We start from the raw sequence: 17757 nt of genomic DNA on the forward strand, positions 1-17757 counted from the left end.
GTCATACGTTCAGAACCGTGAGTTCATAAAAAAAACTGAATAAAAAAAAACTTATTTCATTGATTTAGTTAATTGTAAAAGCTCAAAATAATTTTATTTAAATTAAAAAAGTAAATTAGTATCAGAGAAAAAGTATATTTGTGCTATAATTGACTGGTTTAATCGAACTACTTCACAAAATGTACTAAAAAAACTCTCTGTTTTGAACGTTGTTTGCTTTGTAAAGGTTTCAAGCGGGCGAGAGTCAAGTTGTGAAAGGTGGACAATGGAGGAGTCCTTACGAGGTTCTTATTAGGCTTTGCTAGGTCGATAAGTTGTTCAGTTCTTATCTCATTTAATGTATTAGTTTGCTCAATAAACCTAGGATAGTCAAAGATTGTGTTCATATAATAAAAAGTGAACGTTTAATTGAAAATTCAGCTGTATTCTTTGTGTGAAAATGGATCCGGGAATTCTTTGTTTCCACCATTGTGATAACAAAGTATTTTGCACAATAATACCTGAAAACTGTCCGGTATGTCAACAAAAACTGGATAGATATGACTATAACCTGCTGCCTTTCAGGTAACGATATCCTTTTACGTAACGGACTTTTTAAAGTGCTTGATAAGTGAAGGTTGTTGCTAAGTGCCCTATTTTTGTTTTAGGGTACCTTACCCCTTCGTTAAAGCCTCGCAACATCCCCGTGCAATAGTAATGAAGCCTACCCATGGAGATTTTCTCAAGTAAGTTACGTAGAAATTGTTATACGTGTCGTACTGCATGCAATTTGAAATTATTGCCGTAAAATGAATCATGAACCTTATCACACCGTCAATGCTTACGTGATTATTTGTTTCTTCCAGCGACTACTATAATTCCAAAGATTTACACATAGGTGTGACTAACTCTCAAGGCTCTGTTGTGGAGTTTAGTGAAGAAGGGATACAAGGTTTGGACCCAATTACGAAGAAATGGAGCAACTGTGAGACCAGTGCTGACTGGGACCAGTGTCTGCTCTTAGAGCAGTTTGATGAGCTATGGAATGAGATATGGGATAGTGTTCTGCTCAAGGTAAGGTGGCTTTCATTGTTTAAATGGGCAAATTACTCATTTGTATGATTATTAAACTTTTTACTTATTTTCATGTAAATTCTTACAGATTAGTCTGAGCCCTCTGTGGGAGGCTCATAGATACAACGAAGAGAGACACAATTGCTTCACTTTTGTACTTGCATTCCTGCGAGCTCTTGACTGTGGGGAACTCTCTGAGAAGGCTCGAGACCCCAAGCTTTTCTGCAAACAATATGTTGTTCCAAGAACATCAGCAGCCGGGAAGTACATTTCACTCTACAGGCAACTTAAAAGGCAAAACTATTTCATACAAAACCAATGATAGCCTATGTAAATTAATAATTTATTTGTTTCTATATATTTATTTACTAATTATTCAGTATTAACTGTGATGTTTTATATTTAGGTATAAGACTTTTAAATTGAAGTGCATTTAATTTAGACCAAATGAGGATTTAATTTCTGATTACTTTTTATATGTTATCTTTGAGGTAGACATATTTATTTCTGTATTTAATATTGTTTTGAGGGGTTTTGGAGGGATTTTCTCTTATATAAATATGTATCTGTATTTAAAAGTCTGTCTGCACACAGTATTAAACAGACAGGCTTTATTGATAATAAATATTAAGGGGAACTATTGTAATAATATTTACATCACAACAGGAAAGAAACGAGTCAGTGTGGCTGTGTGTGTAAATATGTTTGTATAAGTGTCTATTACGATGTAACAACTCACCAATATTGCCTTTTACACATAACACACACAAATTTTCTATGACCTTGTCTTGCCAATTTGTAACTGTTAGTGTATATCATGACAGGATATGCAACATAGGTATTAATATAATGACCAGTGGCATTGCCTATCTCTGTAGAGTAATGAGATGTCACATATCCATTTTAATACATTATTTATCAACAATTTATATCTTCCAACATATAGTTTACTTACTTGCAAACTTACTGTAATGACTTAATTTGGTGGCTGTAATAATGGAATTACATGTAACATAGCTGTCAATTACTGTTTTCTATACATTTACATAACACTAATTCAATATTAATAGGTACTCCATCAGATATCATCTTCCATAGTTGCTAGAATGTAATATGCCAATGTTGTAGAATAAATGTACTTGAGAGTCTCAGTACCTTGCACAATTATTATTGTTAGCAAAGAAACTAAACTGTGTACCTTCGCGACCGTGTCACGAATCTACTTATAATTTACTTGCAGTTCGATCTCATTTTGTGTTACTGCAGATGAATACTAATTGCGCTTATGTACTTTTTACGAATTTATGAAACAATGAGATTTTTATACTCATATTTCTTTTGTGACGTACATTTTTATTGCATCAGTATTTGTTTTATAATTCTTCTTTCTTAAACTGCAAATATTTGTGTAACTGAGACTTAAGGATGTTGTGGAAGTGAATTTAACAATAGATGTTTATCGAAGTGTGTAGTGGTCTGTATTGGAATTGCTTCAATGTGAATAGGATTTGAGCTTTACTCCTAACATAAGCTTGGTCAAAGACTTACAATTAACGTTCTAGGTTGTGGCGTAAACTGAAATTAGTATCTACAGTCGAAGGGGATATTGACACCTGTGATGTATTAAATATTATGTATTTTTCATAATTTGAAATTATACAGGTTCGTTATAATTTATTGTATTCGAAAAGTCATCTCCTTCCACTCCAATGAAATAAAACTCCACCGTACATGAGCTAATGAATCTTTTGTTTTCCCATTTTGTGACTTGTGACTACCTAAATACGAATCTCTTTGAGTTTTTAAAGCAATAGTCGCTTTGTAACGAAAATCGTAGAATATCGGAGTCTTGTATTGCCTCGTGTTCGAAAGGCCTAATTGATACTCGAATATCTGTGCATATCTCATACTGTCTTGTACTTTGAGCATTTGTCAACTAAAACTGTGGATTGTATTTATAAGTCTTTGAAAGCTTCATGCATGTATCTACAGTGCGGTACAAAAATTTAACTTAATTTAAGAGAAATTGTTGTGTTAGAAGTCTATTTATATGAGTATTTATATAAATTATTTAGTTATATCGTCAAATCTTGCCATTCATGCAATCGGCCTAAGACTTGGTCAAAGAGAATAACCTCTTTTGACAAAAGAATCGTAGTTGTTAGTTGCCATCTAGACAACTAGCAAGTCTTCCCATAGTATATTATTTAGTGTTAACTTGACACATGAAACATTAAGACATGGTCTGGACCAAATGTGTAAATTGCTTTAAAGGGAATAAAAACCCTTTTATACTTTCATTAAAAATGGAATGTGGTATGAGAAGTGCCAGTGATAGTACTTTTAAATGAAATTAGTACAGTACTGTAGATACAAGCTATTAGTTCCTACCCTAACCTATTTGTATGTATTGAGACTTGAATTTTGTAAAGGATCTCGAAGACAAAAATTCTAGGTGCTATGTTTGAAATAAAGTATTTGTTAAATCTATTACTGTGTTTCTATTACTAGATTTCGGCCGCGGGCACGCCCGCTATAAATCGAAAATGATCCCACGGGAACATAATAATAATATCCTGGTTGTAAATTATCTGTGTACCAAGTTTCTTCTAAATCCGTTCAGTGGTTTTTACGTTAAAGAGGAACAAACATCCATGTTTATAATTAGTAGGAAATAGGATTCCACCACCGAAGTCGAATTGGAGATACATATGACAAATCTCGATCTGGACCTTACTACTTGGGGGTAGAAAAATAATAACCCTTCAGAGATAGTGTGCAGGTAAATAAGAAACGTATTTAAAATTCTATTATTTATTTTGTTGTAAAATTACTAATACTTTCACAGACAAGAAAAATACATAGCGGGTTGTGGGGTCATAAATTATTAATTGTAATAATAATTATTTAAGGTTAGGATTAATAATACTTTTGGTTCTTATAAAATAATTTAGTTGGTCACTTTGACGGGGCCTGATTCGACACCGACCCAGAATACGGCTCCGTTCAGGGCAATGGTTGCTCTGAAAAGATAGAAATACAAATAAATAATAGATATTAAACGCACGTTTTAAAAAGTCATTTTCTAGTATAAAATTACTAATAATAATTTACACTTATTAATCATGACTCCTAATATTACTCACGAATCGATCATTATCAAACAAAGAAATGAGACATCCAATAAACGTTTACTAGAAACACCTACGCTCGTTATTTTTGAGTTAATTCTGCAAATTGGCATTACGCGTACTTTTGTTGTCTGGATGAATGTTTACCCAATGACTGGAATGACATTTAAGGTACATGAACTCTTGACCTCTTGTACCTTATGCCCTTTCCATTTAGCGCCCGACTGTCCCCTGCATTGCCCTTGTATCAACGTTCACTATGATTAGGTACCTATGTCTAAAATTAGGGAGAGTTATGTAGGTACCTATTGCTACACTTTAATCCATGAAAGATTGCAAAAAATGTCGAGAAAAAGTAGAGACGTGTTCAATTGTTAAAGTTTTCCCATTGTTTAATAATGGGTATCCTTTTTCCATTTCGACATTTAAAGAGGTTTATTAGCTTGATCTCTTCTTGCTAGTTCATAAAGTTTTTTAGAAGGTACGGTACCAACCTGAATTTGATTTCGTCGTTGAATCCAGCAGGGGGAGTCCATGTGAAGGCAACCGTTTGCTTGTCGAACTTCTCATCGTGTTTCTTGTGGGTCACAGCGTTCTGGAATAAAAAATATTAATTAGTAATGTTTTCTATAATAAAAGGATGCCATTTAAACCTAATACCTATATTTTAAAGCTCTGAAGGCGTGATGGAGCAAAACAGAATGATTGAAGCATTCCATGGCAACTAGATACTTTGTATTGATTACTGTTATTGGATAAAATAATTACTAGGTACCACGCTGGCTATGGTAATAACTAGTAACACACGCGTAATTACGGCAATCTGGGACAATATTCTATAATGCCATTATGCCCATTATTCACTAGACAAATGCCAACGAACGAGAATTGCTGTAAGAAGAGTGTTTCTTTTTGGGTAGAAAGCATTTAACGATATAAAAACATCACAGATTAACGTAATGCTCTATTAGGAACATATGAACTGGTGCGGTAGCTTTACTTATAAAGGCTGAGCACCCTAACCGGTCAAGGTCTAATCGATCTATGCAAGTCACGGCAACAGTTCTGTTCACAAAATTACGAACGTTTATTGTATCTTGCCGACACTATCTTAAATTATACCTATTCTTGTGTTAATGCCACTTATGGGCCTAACACAATCAACACGTAATTAACGTAAAGACAACGTACTTGCCTCCTATTTAGTCACCTTTGCCTCATTGATATAAGGAGCCTTTTTGCCGTTGGATTGACGACAACGCACAAAGAACATAGTTGCTAACCACGGGACGGTTGTTTGGCAATGACTATAATTATATTTAAACTCGAGTGAAGGGTTCCATGTCCTCGGATGTAAACAATTTGTTAGATTCAACGAAAATCGTCGCCAAAAAAAATGACAGCTCAATTTGTTCCTATTTTGAATATCTAAAGTACCTACTGACGTCATTCGCTGTATTATTATTTATGAAAATCATTATTTGCGAGTTACAACAGAAAATTATAGCGCCAAAGTGGCGATAATATGATACTTCGACATCTACTGACTACCAAATCTATGCGACCTCTTGCACCGTCCACCAGCCTTGGATGATGCAACTTAGCTTTGAGTAACCTATCATATATTAAGCATGTCTGTTTATATTTGTGTAGTTCAAACAAATATCTTGGCTTGTGAACCATTCGGTATAATGCAATAAACGTTAGATTTCATAAATAAATAGCTAACAAATATCTACTAAGTAGTACCTACAAGACACACCAAATGTCATGTAATTTGGACTATGAAATTTAAATTAAGCAAATGACAGTTCGACAGCGACATTTTTAAACACCTACTAGCTGACCCAGCAAACGTTGTTTTGCCGAATATTTTTTTTTTCTAGTTGTATGTATTTTAGTGCCACATTATAAAAAAAATAAAAACAAAAAATTTCGTACGAAAAATAAATTTTAGTGTGGGAAACCCTTGTCACTTAGGGGTATGAAAAATAGATGTTGCCTTATTCTCAGACCTACCCAATATGTATACAAAATTTCATAAAAATCGGTCGAACCGTTTCGGAGGAGTACGGTAACTAAAATCGTGACACGGGAATTTTATTTTAGATAGATAATTTATGAAAAAGGAGATGAGCCTTAAACTCCGATGAATTCCTTTCCGATCGACTCTCCACTCGCCTGCGACCCAGATTCTATAGTAGAGGTTACTCGTGCCCGAGTAAGTTGTTTTTCAAAGTTTGATTAAGCTTTTAATCAATACAATTTCATAGAAGTTTTACCGAGATTGGGTTAGTGAAAAGTAGGACTGCAACTTTTTTTATCTAAAAAAGAAGAGTCTCTACGTAGCACTAGACAATACTAAGGGAATGCCCAAATATTCAATCTACAACCAGATAGAATTAACAATAACCAACCATGTTAATTGGCATGCAAAGGAAGATATTTTCTCCGAGTCAAATTATATATTATTATCTAAGGATTTTTCAATATTCCGTGACCCGTATTTGCTACATTTTGACATAGGATCTAGGGCCAATTTGGGTCACGGTCAGAACCAGTCACAGGTTACTAAGTAGCTAATTAAAATAACACTGTAGATGCGATTCTTTTATAATCAAGGCAGAACCTATAACTATTACCTTTTTAATTACCTACGGAAGTGTATCACAATTGTTTGAATCCTTCGTTTGTTTTTATACTAAGTTTTTCATGAGCATTCATAGTTTTTTCGCCTTGATAAAATTGTTCGAACCAAATCTACGTGGTTATTGTCACAGAACACGTTATTGATTAAGTTTTTGTTGAAGCCGTGACAATATAGAAAGGGGCAATTAAATTGATACGTAATACAATGTTATTTAACTTTTTGTTTCCTGGTTTACAGACTTATTTGGTATAATTATATCAGATCATTTTTTTTTCTCATTCATTTTTCTTATATTATTACTGTAAGTTCCTGAATTACTTAAAAGTTATTTCTTTCAAAATTACCGAGACATATTTTTTCTAAAAAAGAGACCCAAAAGGGAGCAAAAAGAGCTTGCTTTTTCTTTAAGAATTAATTAAAATCACCCATAAATATATTGACTTAAGTAATATTTTACGTTACTCACAAGTAAAAGTTTTGTATGCCGAAAAAACTTGGTCTTGTCAGTTCCCCTCAAAATAAGTGGACAACATAAGTTTGTGTAGGTACACGTATTGTTAACAAAATGTTAACGTTACTCTGAGGTTACACGATCAAGGACGCGATTATGTAAATTATGTAAATAAGACCTTAAGAACGCAACACAAAGAATCACATTTTTATATAATAAAGAATATAATGTGATTAAGTAATCACATTATGTTCACCATGTACTTATGACGAAATGCCTGTATTTAAAGTATTTATTATAATTATTAATTAAGGTAAAGGATAGGATGTCAGAAAAGTCTTTTTTTATGTAAACAAAATTAAGGCAGATTTGGGCTACCTGGGACATTTAGATCGCTTATTTGTGCTTTGAAAACGATTTTTGGATATAATTTCAACAGCCAATTACTAGGGTTACCCGGTAAATTTCAAATTTAAATAAAAAAAGTATTTTCACTAACACCGTGATTGCGAATTATCCCTAAATCACAGCCAATTTACTGCCACGTATACGCAGGCTTTGAATACTTAAATTACTTACAGAAACTGTCAATCTTAGTTTTCAAAGATTACTTTTTGAAACGACTGCATCACCAAGGAACTCAATCCTGGTGTTGCTTAAAGTTTCTCAAACATTCAAATTATATGCACAAAGACACCCAGATTCAGGACTAGCTTTCGTAGATCACACAAATGCTTAATCGAATCCGTAACACGTTGCAAACAGTGTTGACGCGATGAACATTTGGCTATCTGAAAGATTGAGCTTTTTCATGTCGCGGGAGGTTGCACAATCATTATAAATCACAATATCTATTAAATCTTAAAGTAGCGTAGAATCAAATAGTATACTCACGCCAGGTTGTCCGCAGTTGAGGAGCTGTGCGAAGGGGTCGTTGGGCGCCACTGTGAAGGTACCCACGGGCTTGTCTCCCTGGCGGGCTTGGAGGAGCAGACCACGGATGGTGTCCTTAGGGGTCTTGCCACTGATCACAACCTCCATGGGAGTACCGGCTTTCACCACCTATATACCAAGATAATCATGTTAAATATGTTATATAGGAATTTTAAAGGAAAAGTATGTCTGTTCGTTATGTTACTTTTGCGGGTAAAGTTCTGACGATTCCGTTCGACAGAGGAGTTTCTGTCTTCTAACCTGTTGATTGTCGTGCATTGAACATTGCGGGACTAGGGAATGATTCTATTTTAAGGTAATCTTTTCATAATTCAACTGCCTTATTTTACAGTTTCTGCTGATACTTATATATCTTATTTTTATAACACATTAATGTACCTATGTATTTATTACCTACACATTTTATTTGGTGGTCTATATTTTATATTTCATTTTACCGCAAAACATGAATTTCATTCAGATTGAATGAACAATGAGATGAAATTACGCAGCTGCAGACTAGGGCAGCCCGTGTCAGCTGTGCGGGGGTCGAAAATCAATAATGCTGTTCAGGGGTCGGTCGGTACGTCAGACTCACCTCTGTGTATACAACATGTTTATAAAGACCCTGGCCATATCAAATATCGCTTCTGAGCATTACATAACTAAACGAAAAAGAAATGAAGATTTCTGTTTCAAAAATGGAATGGTAAAGATTTCCTTTAAAAAAAAGTTGGAACTATTACACAGCCTTGGATGAGTACTTGAGTAGATGTCAATTTTGTAAGCGAATCCCGAATACTTTTTGCGAGAATTAACCCATTATAATAAATGATCATTTCCAAGCTCGGAAGACAGGCTCTTCTAAATATTGGGAAGTCTGTTTACAGTTTGCCGTTTAATGCACACACATATTAGTTAGATATTTATTTGAAACATGATCGGGGTCTGTCGTATGCAAACGCATTAAACGAAGAACAAATTAAATAAATATTAGCTTTTCATCTGACACATAATTATTACATTCATAAGCTTGTGGTTATATTAACCTTGTTATGTAAGACTAAGGCTAAACTTCATTGATAAGTTTTAGCCGACTTCAAAAATGGAGGTTATCAATTCGATACTCGTGTATGCCGTGAATGTTATATAATTGGAACTACAAAATGTTCACATATTATTATAATCACGCAAATTATGTTATTTTGGGATTCCCCGTCGAACTCTGAAACTAATAACCGTATCGTGTATTCAAATTCATGTCTCATTTGCTGCCTTAATTTGTCAACTTTTTAGTTTTAATCAAAAACGGTTGAGCAAAGTCCTAGATATAAACTAACTGCTAATAACTTAATAATTTGCTGAACATTAGAATAAAACCGGTATATAATTATACATTTTTAATCTAAATCAGGCCGTCTCATCACAGAAACTTTATTCCCATTTTCGGAAGTTAAATAAACTAATTGAGGTTTTAAATACTTTTTAAAACAATAATATCACGCCGTAGACATGGACGGACACTACCTCCCATCTTAGTCAGTCGGATAACTATCACTAGTTTCTAAGTAATTCTAAGTCCCACAGTACCTTTGTGCTGGTGGTGATGGTGTAGGGCGGCGGGCTGGACTGGGCGGGCACGGGGTGCTTCGGTACCATGTCGCCGCAGACGCTCGTGGGGGCGCCGGAGGAGTAGCCGTGCGAGCCCCCCACCAGGGCCACCGCCAGGATCACGACTGATGCGAACATGATGATTGGTGCTGTAAAAGAAGGTTGGATTAGCTTTTGCTGGCTTTTAATTTATAGTTTAGGTATGATCTTAGTCTGTGCGTCATCTTATGGATAGAATTAGACGGAAGGCAGGACGTACCTACGATTATTAGCCAGAGGATGCGCGAGCGATCTCCTGTCTTAGGCGGTAGAAGAGGGTTGTCGGGTTGTTTTTTGTTGGTGGAATGCAGACCTATAGCGACGTTGTGTCTGCGACGGGGATTGAAGTTATTATGTTTTCAAAAACGATCCATAAAGAGGGTGAATAAATGTGGTAAAGAATTTAAATTTCTAATATTAAAAGGTGGTTCCAATTTACTATCCTATTTTAGACCCGTAAATAAATCAACTTTAATTTCATGCATCTTTATAAAAATATATAATCTTAGAATTTAGTGTGTAATCAACAATCAGCGTAAAACACGCTTGATATTCAAATTTTCTACGCTTAACGTTTTAAAAACATACTGTGACCTTAACCTTAACAAAGCTATAAGCTATAAAAATAAAAACATCCGATGATTAAGTTTGATTGATGCTATATTAGACAAATGATGAATATCATCCGCGGCTAAGTCGAAATAAATGCAAAGTAAACGAAAGCGGGTCAGGGTCCTTTCTGTTCTTCAGAACTCAAGCTCTTGCAAAGCTACGGGTCTCGAGGACTGGTTCTCCACGTAGTGACGTAACATCATGGTTCCGACACACGAAACGTGTAAATAAAACCAAAACAACAGGTACCGTTACTTCACACTTTGTCACCATTTGTAATAAATACCGATAACTCGTCTAATATTTGAACTTGTTCAGTAATTCAATTGACGCCCTGGACATGTTTAGTGTGAATGACTTGCAATCTATGTGACTGGACATTAATGATAACCCAAGGTAAACAAAAGTTACCTAATTAATCGGATTTAGCTTCCAACTGTTGCAAACCAAGTTAGACACTCGAGAATTAATACGAATCGGTATGATTGCAATTTTGTGCAGCGTATCTACTACTTAAATAAATTAAAATCAAATTAAACATCAAAATAATCACCATGTTGACATTGTCGAATGCAAGGAACCACTTTTGTATTTCGAAAACTATTTCCTAACTACCGTCAAAACACAGATTATTAAACACAAAGAAGAATACTCTCGCAATATTTATGAAACTTACTTATATTGAATTTAATGTTAATATGAGTATTATGTAGCCACATAATTACTTATATCTAGCTACTTTATAGATGATATAGTATTAGCGGTGACAGTTAACCTTTAGTTAGAATATAACATTATCCAATTAGTCTTGACCTGAGCTAGCATTGAACAAGAAGGCTTAGATTAAATAATGTCATAGAAAGGACAATAGCATGTAATTCCACAGAACACAGAAATAATAGATATTACACGATATGAACACATGCTTTACCAAACAAAGAAATTAAATTAAAAGCTAGTTTTTAACAGACGTAGGTTTTTACATACTAATTACAATCATTGAAAACAATTAAGGGCTCATTAGAAATAAGTAAGCTGACAAAATAATAACCGTTTGATTGTTAGTTAAAAAAATTGCATGAATCAAATCTTCCGTTTAATCGTTGAATTTACTATTTCTATTTTAATCTTGAAACTTCAGCTTCATTTTACATTAAATAACAATTAGTATGCAAATGACCAACATTTATAATTTAATTTCATAACATTATTCTAGAATAATTTTAATTTATAATTATGAATTTAAATTATATGCCTACGTCTTTTTTTACCTTGTAATTTAAACAAATAATGTTGAAATGTTTACAATTAAAATTTCCATGAAAGTAAAAATGTATTATTTGAATATTATTTGATTAATGAATACATGAAGATTTGTTAAGGTTAATAAATATTTGTTGTGTATTTACCTTTGATTTAGTTCAAACGAGCGCGCGGCGCGGCTAATGTGTGAACGGTTACAAACTGCAAAGTTTGTTACTTGCAAGTTATATAGGTAACGCAACCACGATCGACTTGGAAGGGCAGAAGGCCAAAGATTAAACCGCAGAACTCTATTTATGCATAAACGGCGGGTCTACCTTTCAAAGTTAACGTGCCTCACAGAAATCAACGACCAATATTATTTAGTAATTTTGTGTAGTTTTAGCACACGTTCTAATATTATTTAAGCACTAAAGCACTAGGTAAAGGCAGGCTCTAAAGCGCTACTAAATATAGATAGGAAATAGTTCTGTTTTTAAACATTTTAACGTAAAACAAAGACCACGTAGTTGTCTACCTACTGATTAACTTATTTTATCAACTTATTCAAATACGTAGATTAATGTAACCTGTATTTGGTTTTTTCTCGTATTTTAATGGCTGTACGGTATCTCTAGTTTTTTAGGAGAGTGTTAATGTAGGCAGCCAGTAACGCTTAATTTTCACTTTAAAACCTATTCTGCATTTTTATTATTCTTTGGTAGGATAGCATTCAACTAAGATTATAGAGGCAAGCCCTGCATTGTAGGCGTATCCTATCTCTTTTATTTATTTGTTTAAAAAAAATTATTTTTTTAAAAGAAACTTGCGTAAGTAATTTAAACTCGTTGCTTAAAGATGCGAAGAAAAAGCTGATATGGCACTAAAAAAATGTCGTGAAACTTGAAGTATCCTCAACATTTTCCTTAAATTTAATACGCATATTATACAATTTATGCTCTAAGATAAAACCCGCATAAGATTCCTGTTTACATATGTACGTGATCCTACACTGCAAGTAAATATTTTTTTGGACGCATTCTTTATGTAAATTGTATTGTTTGGACTTGCGTTTTCCCCATCATCTGTAATTCTCTTATTACTATTGTAATAAAGTTTTGAATCGATATTTTTTTTTACCTTATTCCTTTTGTAAATATTGTTTGTACGTTTGTTTTCCCATCAGTTCTGCTTCTCTTCAATTCTCATATTGCTGTGAGGAAGTGAGGAATTTACCTACGTATCGATAATCCTAAAGATTGATACTAAATTGTCATCGATGTAAGTTATATAAAGAGTTATCAGCGTTACTATATACATCATAACTGCACCGTCAAAACTCACGGTCATCTTACATATTATGTCGTTAATTATATTCTGAAAATCGTTAATAGGTTTGTACCTTGACAAAATCTAAATTACCTATAGTTAACAAAAAAAAAATTCAACGGTTTATCGGGATGGTCTGACTAGTTTCGGACTCAACCAGAGTCGGCTATATTTCGCTTGGGCATACTGGCTGAAAAACGAGGATAACAAAAAACTAAATCTTACATAATGGGACAGAACTTTCCATAAGTGTATTGGCCAATGTTTTAGTATTGAACCATATGAAAAGTAATTATTAGACCGGTAGACCCCATATTAACTTGTCTGGTACTTTGTCATTATATACGTATATTGTTGCGAATTAGTCATCTTCTACGGGTTGGATCCAGCTATGTCTTTCAGCATGATGTGACAGAATTTAATGTCCTTGTTACTTGAACATACTCATGAGGTAACTCGTTAAGTTATCCATGACTAACTTGAGTATTTACCTTAATTATTAGAAATTACTGTTGCGTTAGTTTGGCCGTGTCTGTGTTTTTTTTCAGGATGTTTTTTCGTTGCGTTGCTCATCCTGAAAAATAGAGAAATGTTGGATGTTTGCTTGACGATACAGTGGAGACTAAAAAGCGGTATTATTGGCATAAAAGATAGAGTAGAGTAAGCGCATATATAATAAGTGCATATATAATTATGTTTTTTTTGTTAAATAAATAATTACGCCCCACAACTTTCACACAACGCCATCCAAACAACAAATTAAGCAAAGGTTGTATTGATAAACAAAAATTATATAAAAAAATATATCTTGTATTTATATTATGTCTTGTATACAAATATTTATTGTAGTTATAACAAGAGATTTATTTATAGGGCCTGTACTCTTAAAAAAAACAAAGTAAAGTCAGTTGTAACAAAGAGTAGAGTTATCGCTAGTCTTATCTGAATTTCTTCGCCTTGTTGTGTTATAATGGTCACTCAATCGTAGCGATGAGAGTCATCCCTTAAGCGAGCAGATTTATTTTCTTAGTTTAGATTTGTGCATACCATAGTCCTTTATGCCTGGAATATTTTATTACCTAGGCATAGCTTTGTCCTACGGTAATTTTACATGTAAGATATTGGTGACTTTTTGTCTGGGCAAATTGAATTTTCTCATAATTTAGGGATGTGAATTTAATCACTTTTTTAATTTCCGTTTTGTTTTCTAACTTCTGAATGATAGACAGCTGCAGTTGTGGAAATGTTACAGCGTATACAACCTTATAATCAAATCGGATCAGCTCTCTGCTCAGTCATTTTTATTTATGACATCGATTTTGTTCAGTATTTATTGGAAACTTCTAACTTTAAAAAAAATTGTCTGTCTACGTCAGGGTAGGCGAACCAATGTGATGGCACGCGAAATAATATTTTGGGCACGTCGCAGAATTAGGTATTTTAAGACGATCAATTTGATAGTATTTATAATTATTATTTTCCAAAAAAACAGAAAGTCAAAATTATTTGATGGCACGCGAATGACCCCATTAAACTTTTTTTTGATTGATGCATAAAGGTTCGCCTACCCTGCTCTACGTGATTCTCTAAATTGTTTTTTTTTATGATCCGATTGATATGAAACAAGCACAAAATGTTAAGTGAACCTTAGACCACGGTATTAGAATCGGATAAAAAGTAAAGCTGCTTTGAATCGGATAAGCCGTTGCTGAGTTCATAGCACACAAACGTACAGACAAATCTTGTGACAGAACTAAGCACAAACTAGAGTATTTATAACATGACTTAGAAGAATGTCGTTATGCCTTTTTGTATTTCTATCTATTCTGTTTTACGCATTTAGTTACCGATAATTATTTATTAGGACGATATAAGGAAGGTTGTTGATGTTCTATCTATATTAAGAAAATTCTTTACAATAAGATATTTGCATTTGGTCGCAGAACTATTCACGCCTTCATTTTACTGCAACCAAGGAGTCTACAACCTCTTTAAAGAGTTCAGCTACTAGAGTTGCGAAGGAAGGTCAATATCAGCACGTTCGGGGTGCGCATCCCCACTTGATGTCCTGAATGATAAATTAAAGGCCGCAAGGTGTGGTTCTCGTTTAATCCTGACCGAACACACAAACACGAAGTGCAAGGAAATTTGATTACAAAGATATTAAGTTGTTATTCAACAAATAAGAGCTCTTGTATAATTTTTATGTAGAGACTAGAATTGAAAAGAATATTCTTTCTTCACTCCACGGAAGCACAGGATTCACAGTAAAGTATGCTATATTTCCTGATAAATAAAATTATTATTATTATGATAAAGGTATTAGTACGACTTTCAGTTGTGGATGCGATTTGCTGCTCCATATTTATAGCATAGAGTGGTGTATTTTCTCCAGAATGCTATGATAAGAATGTGCGGTGGTACGATCCTGGGCCCCCATTCTGCTATTTTACAATGGCCGATGAATGAATGGCAAATATGGCAATAGGATTAAATTTGAAATTATTATTATTCTCTAAAGCATTTTGCCAATACAATAATTGGAACTTGAATTTCCAATTATTTTGCAAGAAAATATACAAAAAAAACATCATTTTAAGCCAATTTTCATCCATTCATCGGCCATGCAAATAGCAGAATTGGGGCCCTGTATTGAGTCACAATTGTGTCTTTAATATTATGGCTATGGGTTTCATACATTTACCTGACGCGGGGATTACCGGCGCTCCCGTGGCAGAACAGGAAAAAATAATTACAGGGAAATATACTTATACACGGTGATTTTTAGTCGTCTTACAAAAGGAGCATAGTTCATGTATCCGACGTAAAATAAGTACCCCTAGGCGCGACTATTATTTTTTTATCATCGACTAAGATAATAAGTATGAAGAAAAATTAAACAAGAGAAATCTGAAAATACTCTTAAAAATGATCAAAACGCCGCCGCCTGCGCCCCTTACCATTGTTACAAGGCTCGGACCGCGCTCGCAACATAGCTGTGTTTCTAAAAAGCTACGAATTGCATCATGATATTGAATAAAAATTGCATTTTAAATTTATTCAAATCTCATAAATACCTATTTTTTTATCATGAACGTGTTCTAGTCATTGGATTCATGAACTGGGCTGCTTTTGTAAGACGACTAAAAAGTCACGGTGTATAAGTAAGTCGACTTTTTACGACTAAGAAATACTTTACATTTAGTGAATGAATATAATGTAAAATAATAAGTATTTATATAAATCTACCTACAATAGCTTGATTCATTCATTATAGGCTAAAAGTACTGCTTAATATTTTCCAGCCCTTTGTTAGATTTACATCATTGTCCACAATGGATTTTCCTTAAGACCTGAGACTAATAATTAAAATGAATGCACTCCTCATGACCATTCATTTGTAAGACAGTTTCCTGTTTTCGCAGTTTAATGCAATCTTTGTGTTCAGGAAAATATATTGAAATATACTTGGGGTTAGGTACAACGTAATGCATGAGTAGGCCTATTTAGGCTGAATCATGATGTGTCAGGTCAGGAAAGGAAAAATAATTGCCTTAGATCTGAACTTATAAATTTCATAGCTTCAATGACATTTGTCTAGTCACTGTCCATCACATCATATAATGGTCTTAATTTAAAAAGAAGACAAATGACTTGCGACTTTTAAAATTTTATCTACGCAATGGCACGTTATTAGCTTAAAATAAATATATGTATTTTTGCCATGTTTTAGGTATATACGCACTTTTCTTTTTTGTTTGTCGTTCCGATTGGATTTTTGCAAATCAGTTTGGAGGCACTTCCCGATAAGCTAGTAGGCTGAAAATTTCAGGGCAGCTTCAAACTCTATTGCAATGTAACTATAAAAACAGCTGGACAGAATTTGAAAAAAAGTTAACGGAGTGACATTTCAAAACGTGGATTTTAGATTTTACAATTGTACCTTTTAATTATTAGGCTCTATTTTCTAAGTTTCTGAAGGTATTACGCAAAAAATAAGTTACTTAAATAATGAACTGCACGGATAACCGAGTTGTACGCCTTGAGTTACAGTCTGGGCAACGCAACGTGTCGCGGGTTCGATCCCCGCGAATAAAAAGTTCCTATTTGTGTAATCTACGCATAGATATTTGTTCTGAGTCTGAGTAACGTGTGCATGTGACTTGAATGTTTGCGGAACCCTCGAAACAAGGATTACATTTTTTAGAGCGCGAGACGCTTCCTTAAAAAAAATTCTAAAGGACTAAAAACAAAAACAAGAAGGAATTTTCAGGCTAACATCTAAAAGCTCGACCTGTGGTCACTGACCAAGTTAATTTTAAACCCACTCCCATCATACGCATTCTCGTCTTAGGGCTATCATAATATTGTGTGCGTCCCACATTGTAGATCAACATCATACCCACCCTTAAAAGCTAACAATATCATTATTATTTAGCCTTGAGAACTTGTTCCGATTATACTCCTATTTTATTGTTATTTAGGGCTTACATTGACTATTGCTACTTATACTTCATAAATCAAAAAGGTTTGCTGGTTGAAAACATAATAATATCGCTGGCATAGCATGTAATTAAATAAGAACAGCTTCTGTTTACACATACTCGATAGTGGCGGTAATGGCCACAAAAACCTTATTGCGGACGAATTTTTTTGAGAGTCCATTCCTTAAATCTTGAACGTGTTCAATTCCTCGAATCAATTGA

The 17757-nt window shown here is 33.9% G+C and overlaps 2 protein-coding genes across 5 annotated transcripts; one reads left to right on the top strand and one right to left on the bottom strand.

Annotated features, from left to right (window-relative positions):
- The first annotated feature begins 237 nt into the window (after window positions 1-237).
- Window positions 238-3543, top strand: LOC113501225 (MKRN2 opposite strand protein). Its single transcript, XM_026882298.1, has 4 exons — window positions 238-564; window positions 648-725; window positions 846-1053; window positions 1142-3543. Exons 1-4 carry the CDS (start codon window positions 440-442, stop codon window positions 1373-1375), a joined length of 645 nt encoding a protein of 214 aa, XP_026738099.1. The 5' UTR covers window positions 238-439; the 3' UTR covers window positions 1376-3543.
- A 308-nt stretch (window positions 3544-3851) lies between these two features.
- LOC113501226 (putative defense protein Hdd11) lies at window positions 3852-12361 on the bottom strand. 4 transcript variants are annotated; one of them, XM_026882301.1, is made up of 5 exons: window positions 11890-12361; window positions 9809-9978; window positions 8180-8347; window positions 4679-4779; window positions 3852-4076 (listed from the first exon to the last, which is right to left on the bottom strand). In XM_026882301.1, the coding sequence occupies exons 2-5, from the start codon at window positions 9965-9967 to the stop codon at window positions 4004-4006; spliced, it is 501 nt and encodes a 166-aa protein (XP_026738102.1). In that variant the 5' UTR covers window positions 9968-9978; window positions 11890-12361; the 3' UTR covers window positions 3852-4003. The 4 variants fall into 4 exon arrangements, with proteins under 4 accessions (XP_026738102.1, XP_026738103.1, XP_026738101.1 ...); XM_026882302.1 differs by lacking the exon at window positions 11890-12361 and adding an exon at window positions 11034-11146; XM_026882300.1 differs by lacking the exon at window positions 11890-12361 and adding an exon at window positions 10892-11026.
- Window positions 12362-17757: the final 5396 nt, after the last annotated feature.

This window comes from Trichoplusia ni, chromosome 15 (genome assembly GCF_003590095.1).
Source record: "Trichoplusia ni isolate ovarian cell line Hi5 chromosome 15, tn1, whole genome shotgun sequence".
NCBI classification, from domain to species: Eukaryota; Metazoa; Arthropoda; class Insecta; order Lepidoptera; family Noctuidae; genus Trichoplusia; species Trichoplusia ni.

Excerpts from the sequence above, each read along its gene's own strand:
- LOC113501226 (XM_026882301.1), bottom strand. The coding sequence starts at position 9,967 with ATGTTCGCATCAGTCGTGATCCTGGCGGTGGCCCTGGTGGGGGGCTCG. Across the intron at positions 8,348-9,808 it reads CCATCACCACCAGCACAAAG|GTGGTGAAAGCCGGTACTCC; the intron begins GTACTGTGGGAC and ends CTTGGTATATAG. Across the intron at positions 4,077-4,678 it reads AACGACGAAATCAAATTCAG|AGCAACCATTGCCCTGAACG; the intron begins GTTGGTACCGTA and ends CTATCTTTTCAG.
- LOC113501225 (XM_026882298.1), top strand. The coding sequence starts at position 440 with ATGGATCCGGGAATTCTTTGTTTCCACCATTGTGATAACAAAGTATTT. Across the intron at positions 565-647 it reads TATAACCTGCTGCCTTTCAG|GGTACCTTACCCCTTCGTTA; the intron begins GTAACGATATCC and ends TTTTTGTTTTAG. Across the intron at positions 1,054-1,141 it reads GGGATAGTGTTCTGCTCAAG|ATTAGTCTGAGCCCTCTGTG; the intron begins GTAAGGTGGCTT and ends AAATTCTTACAG.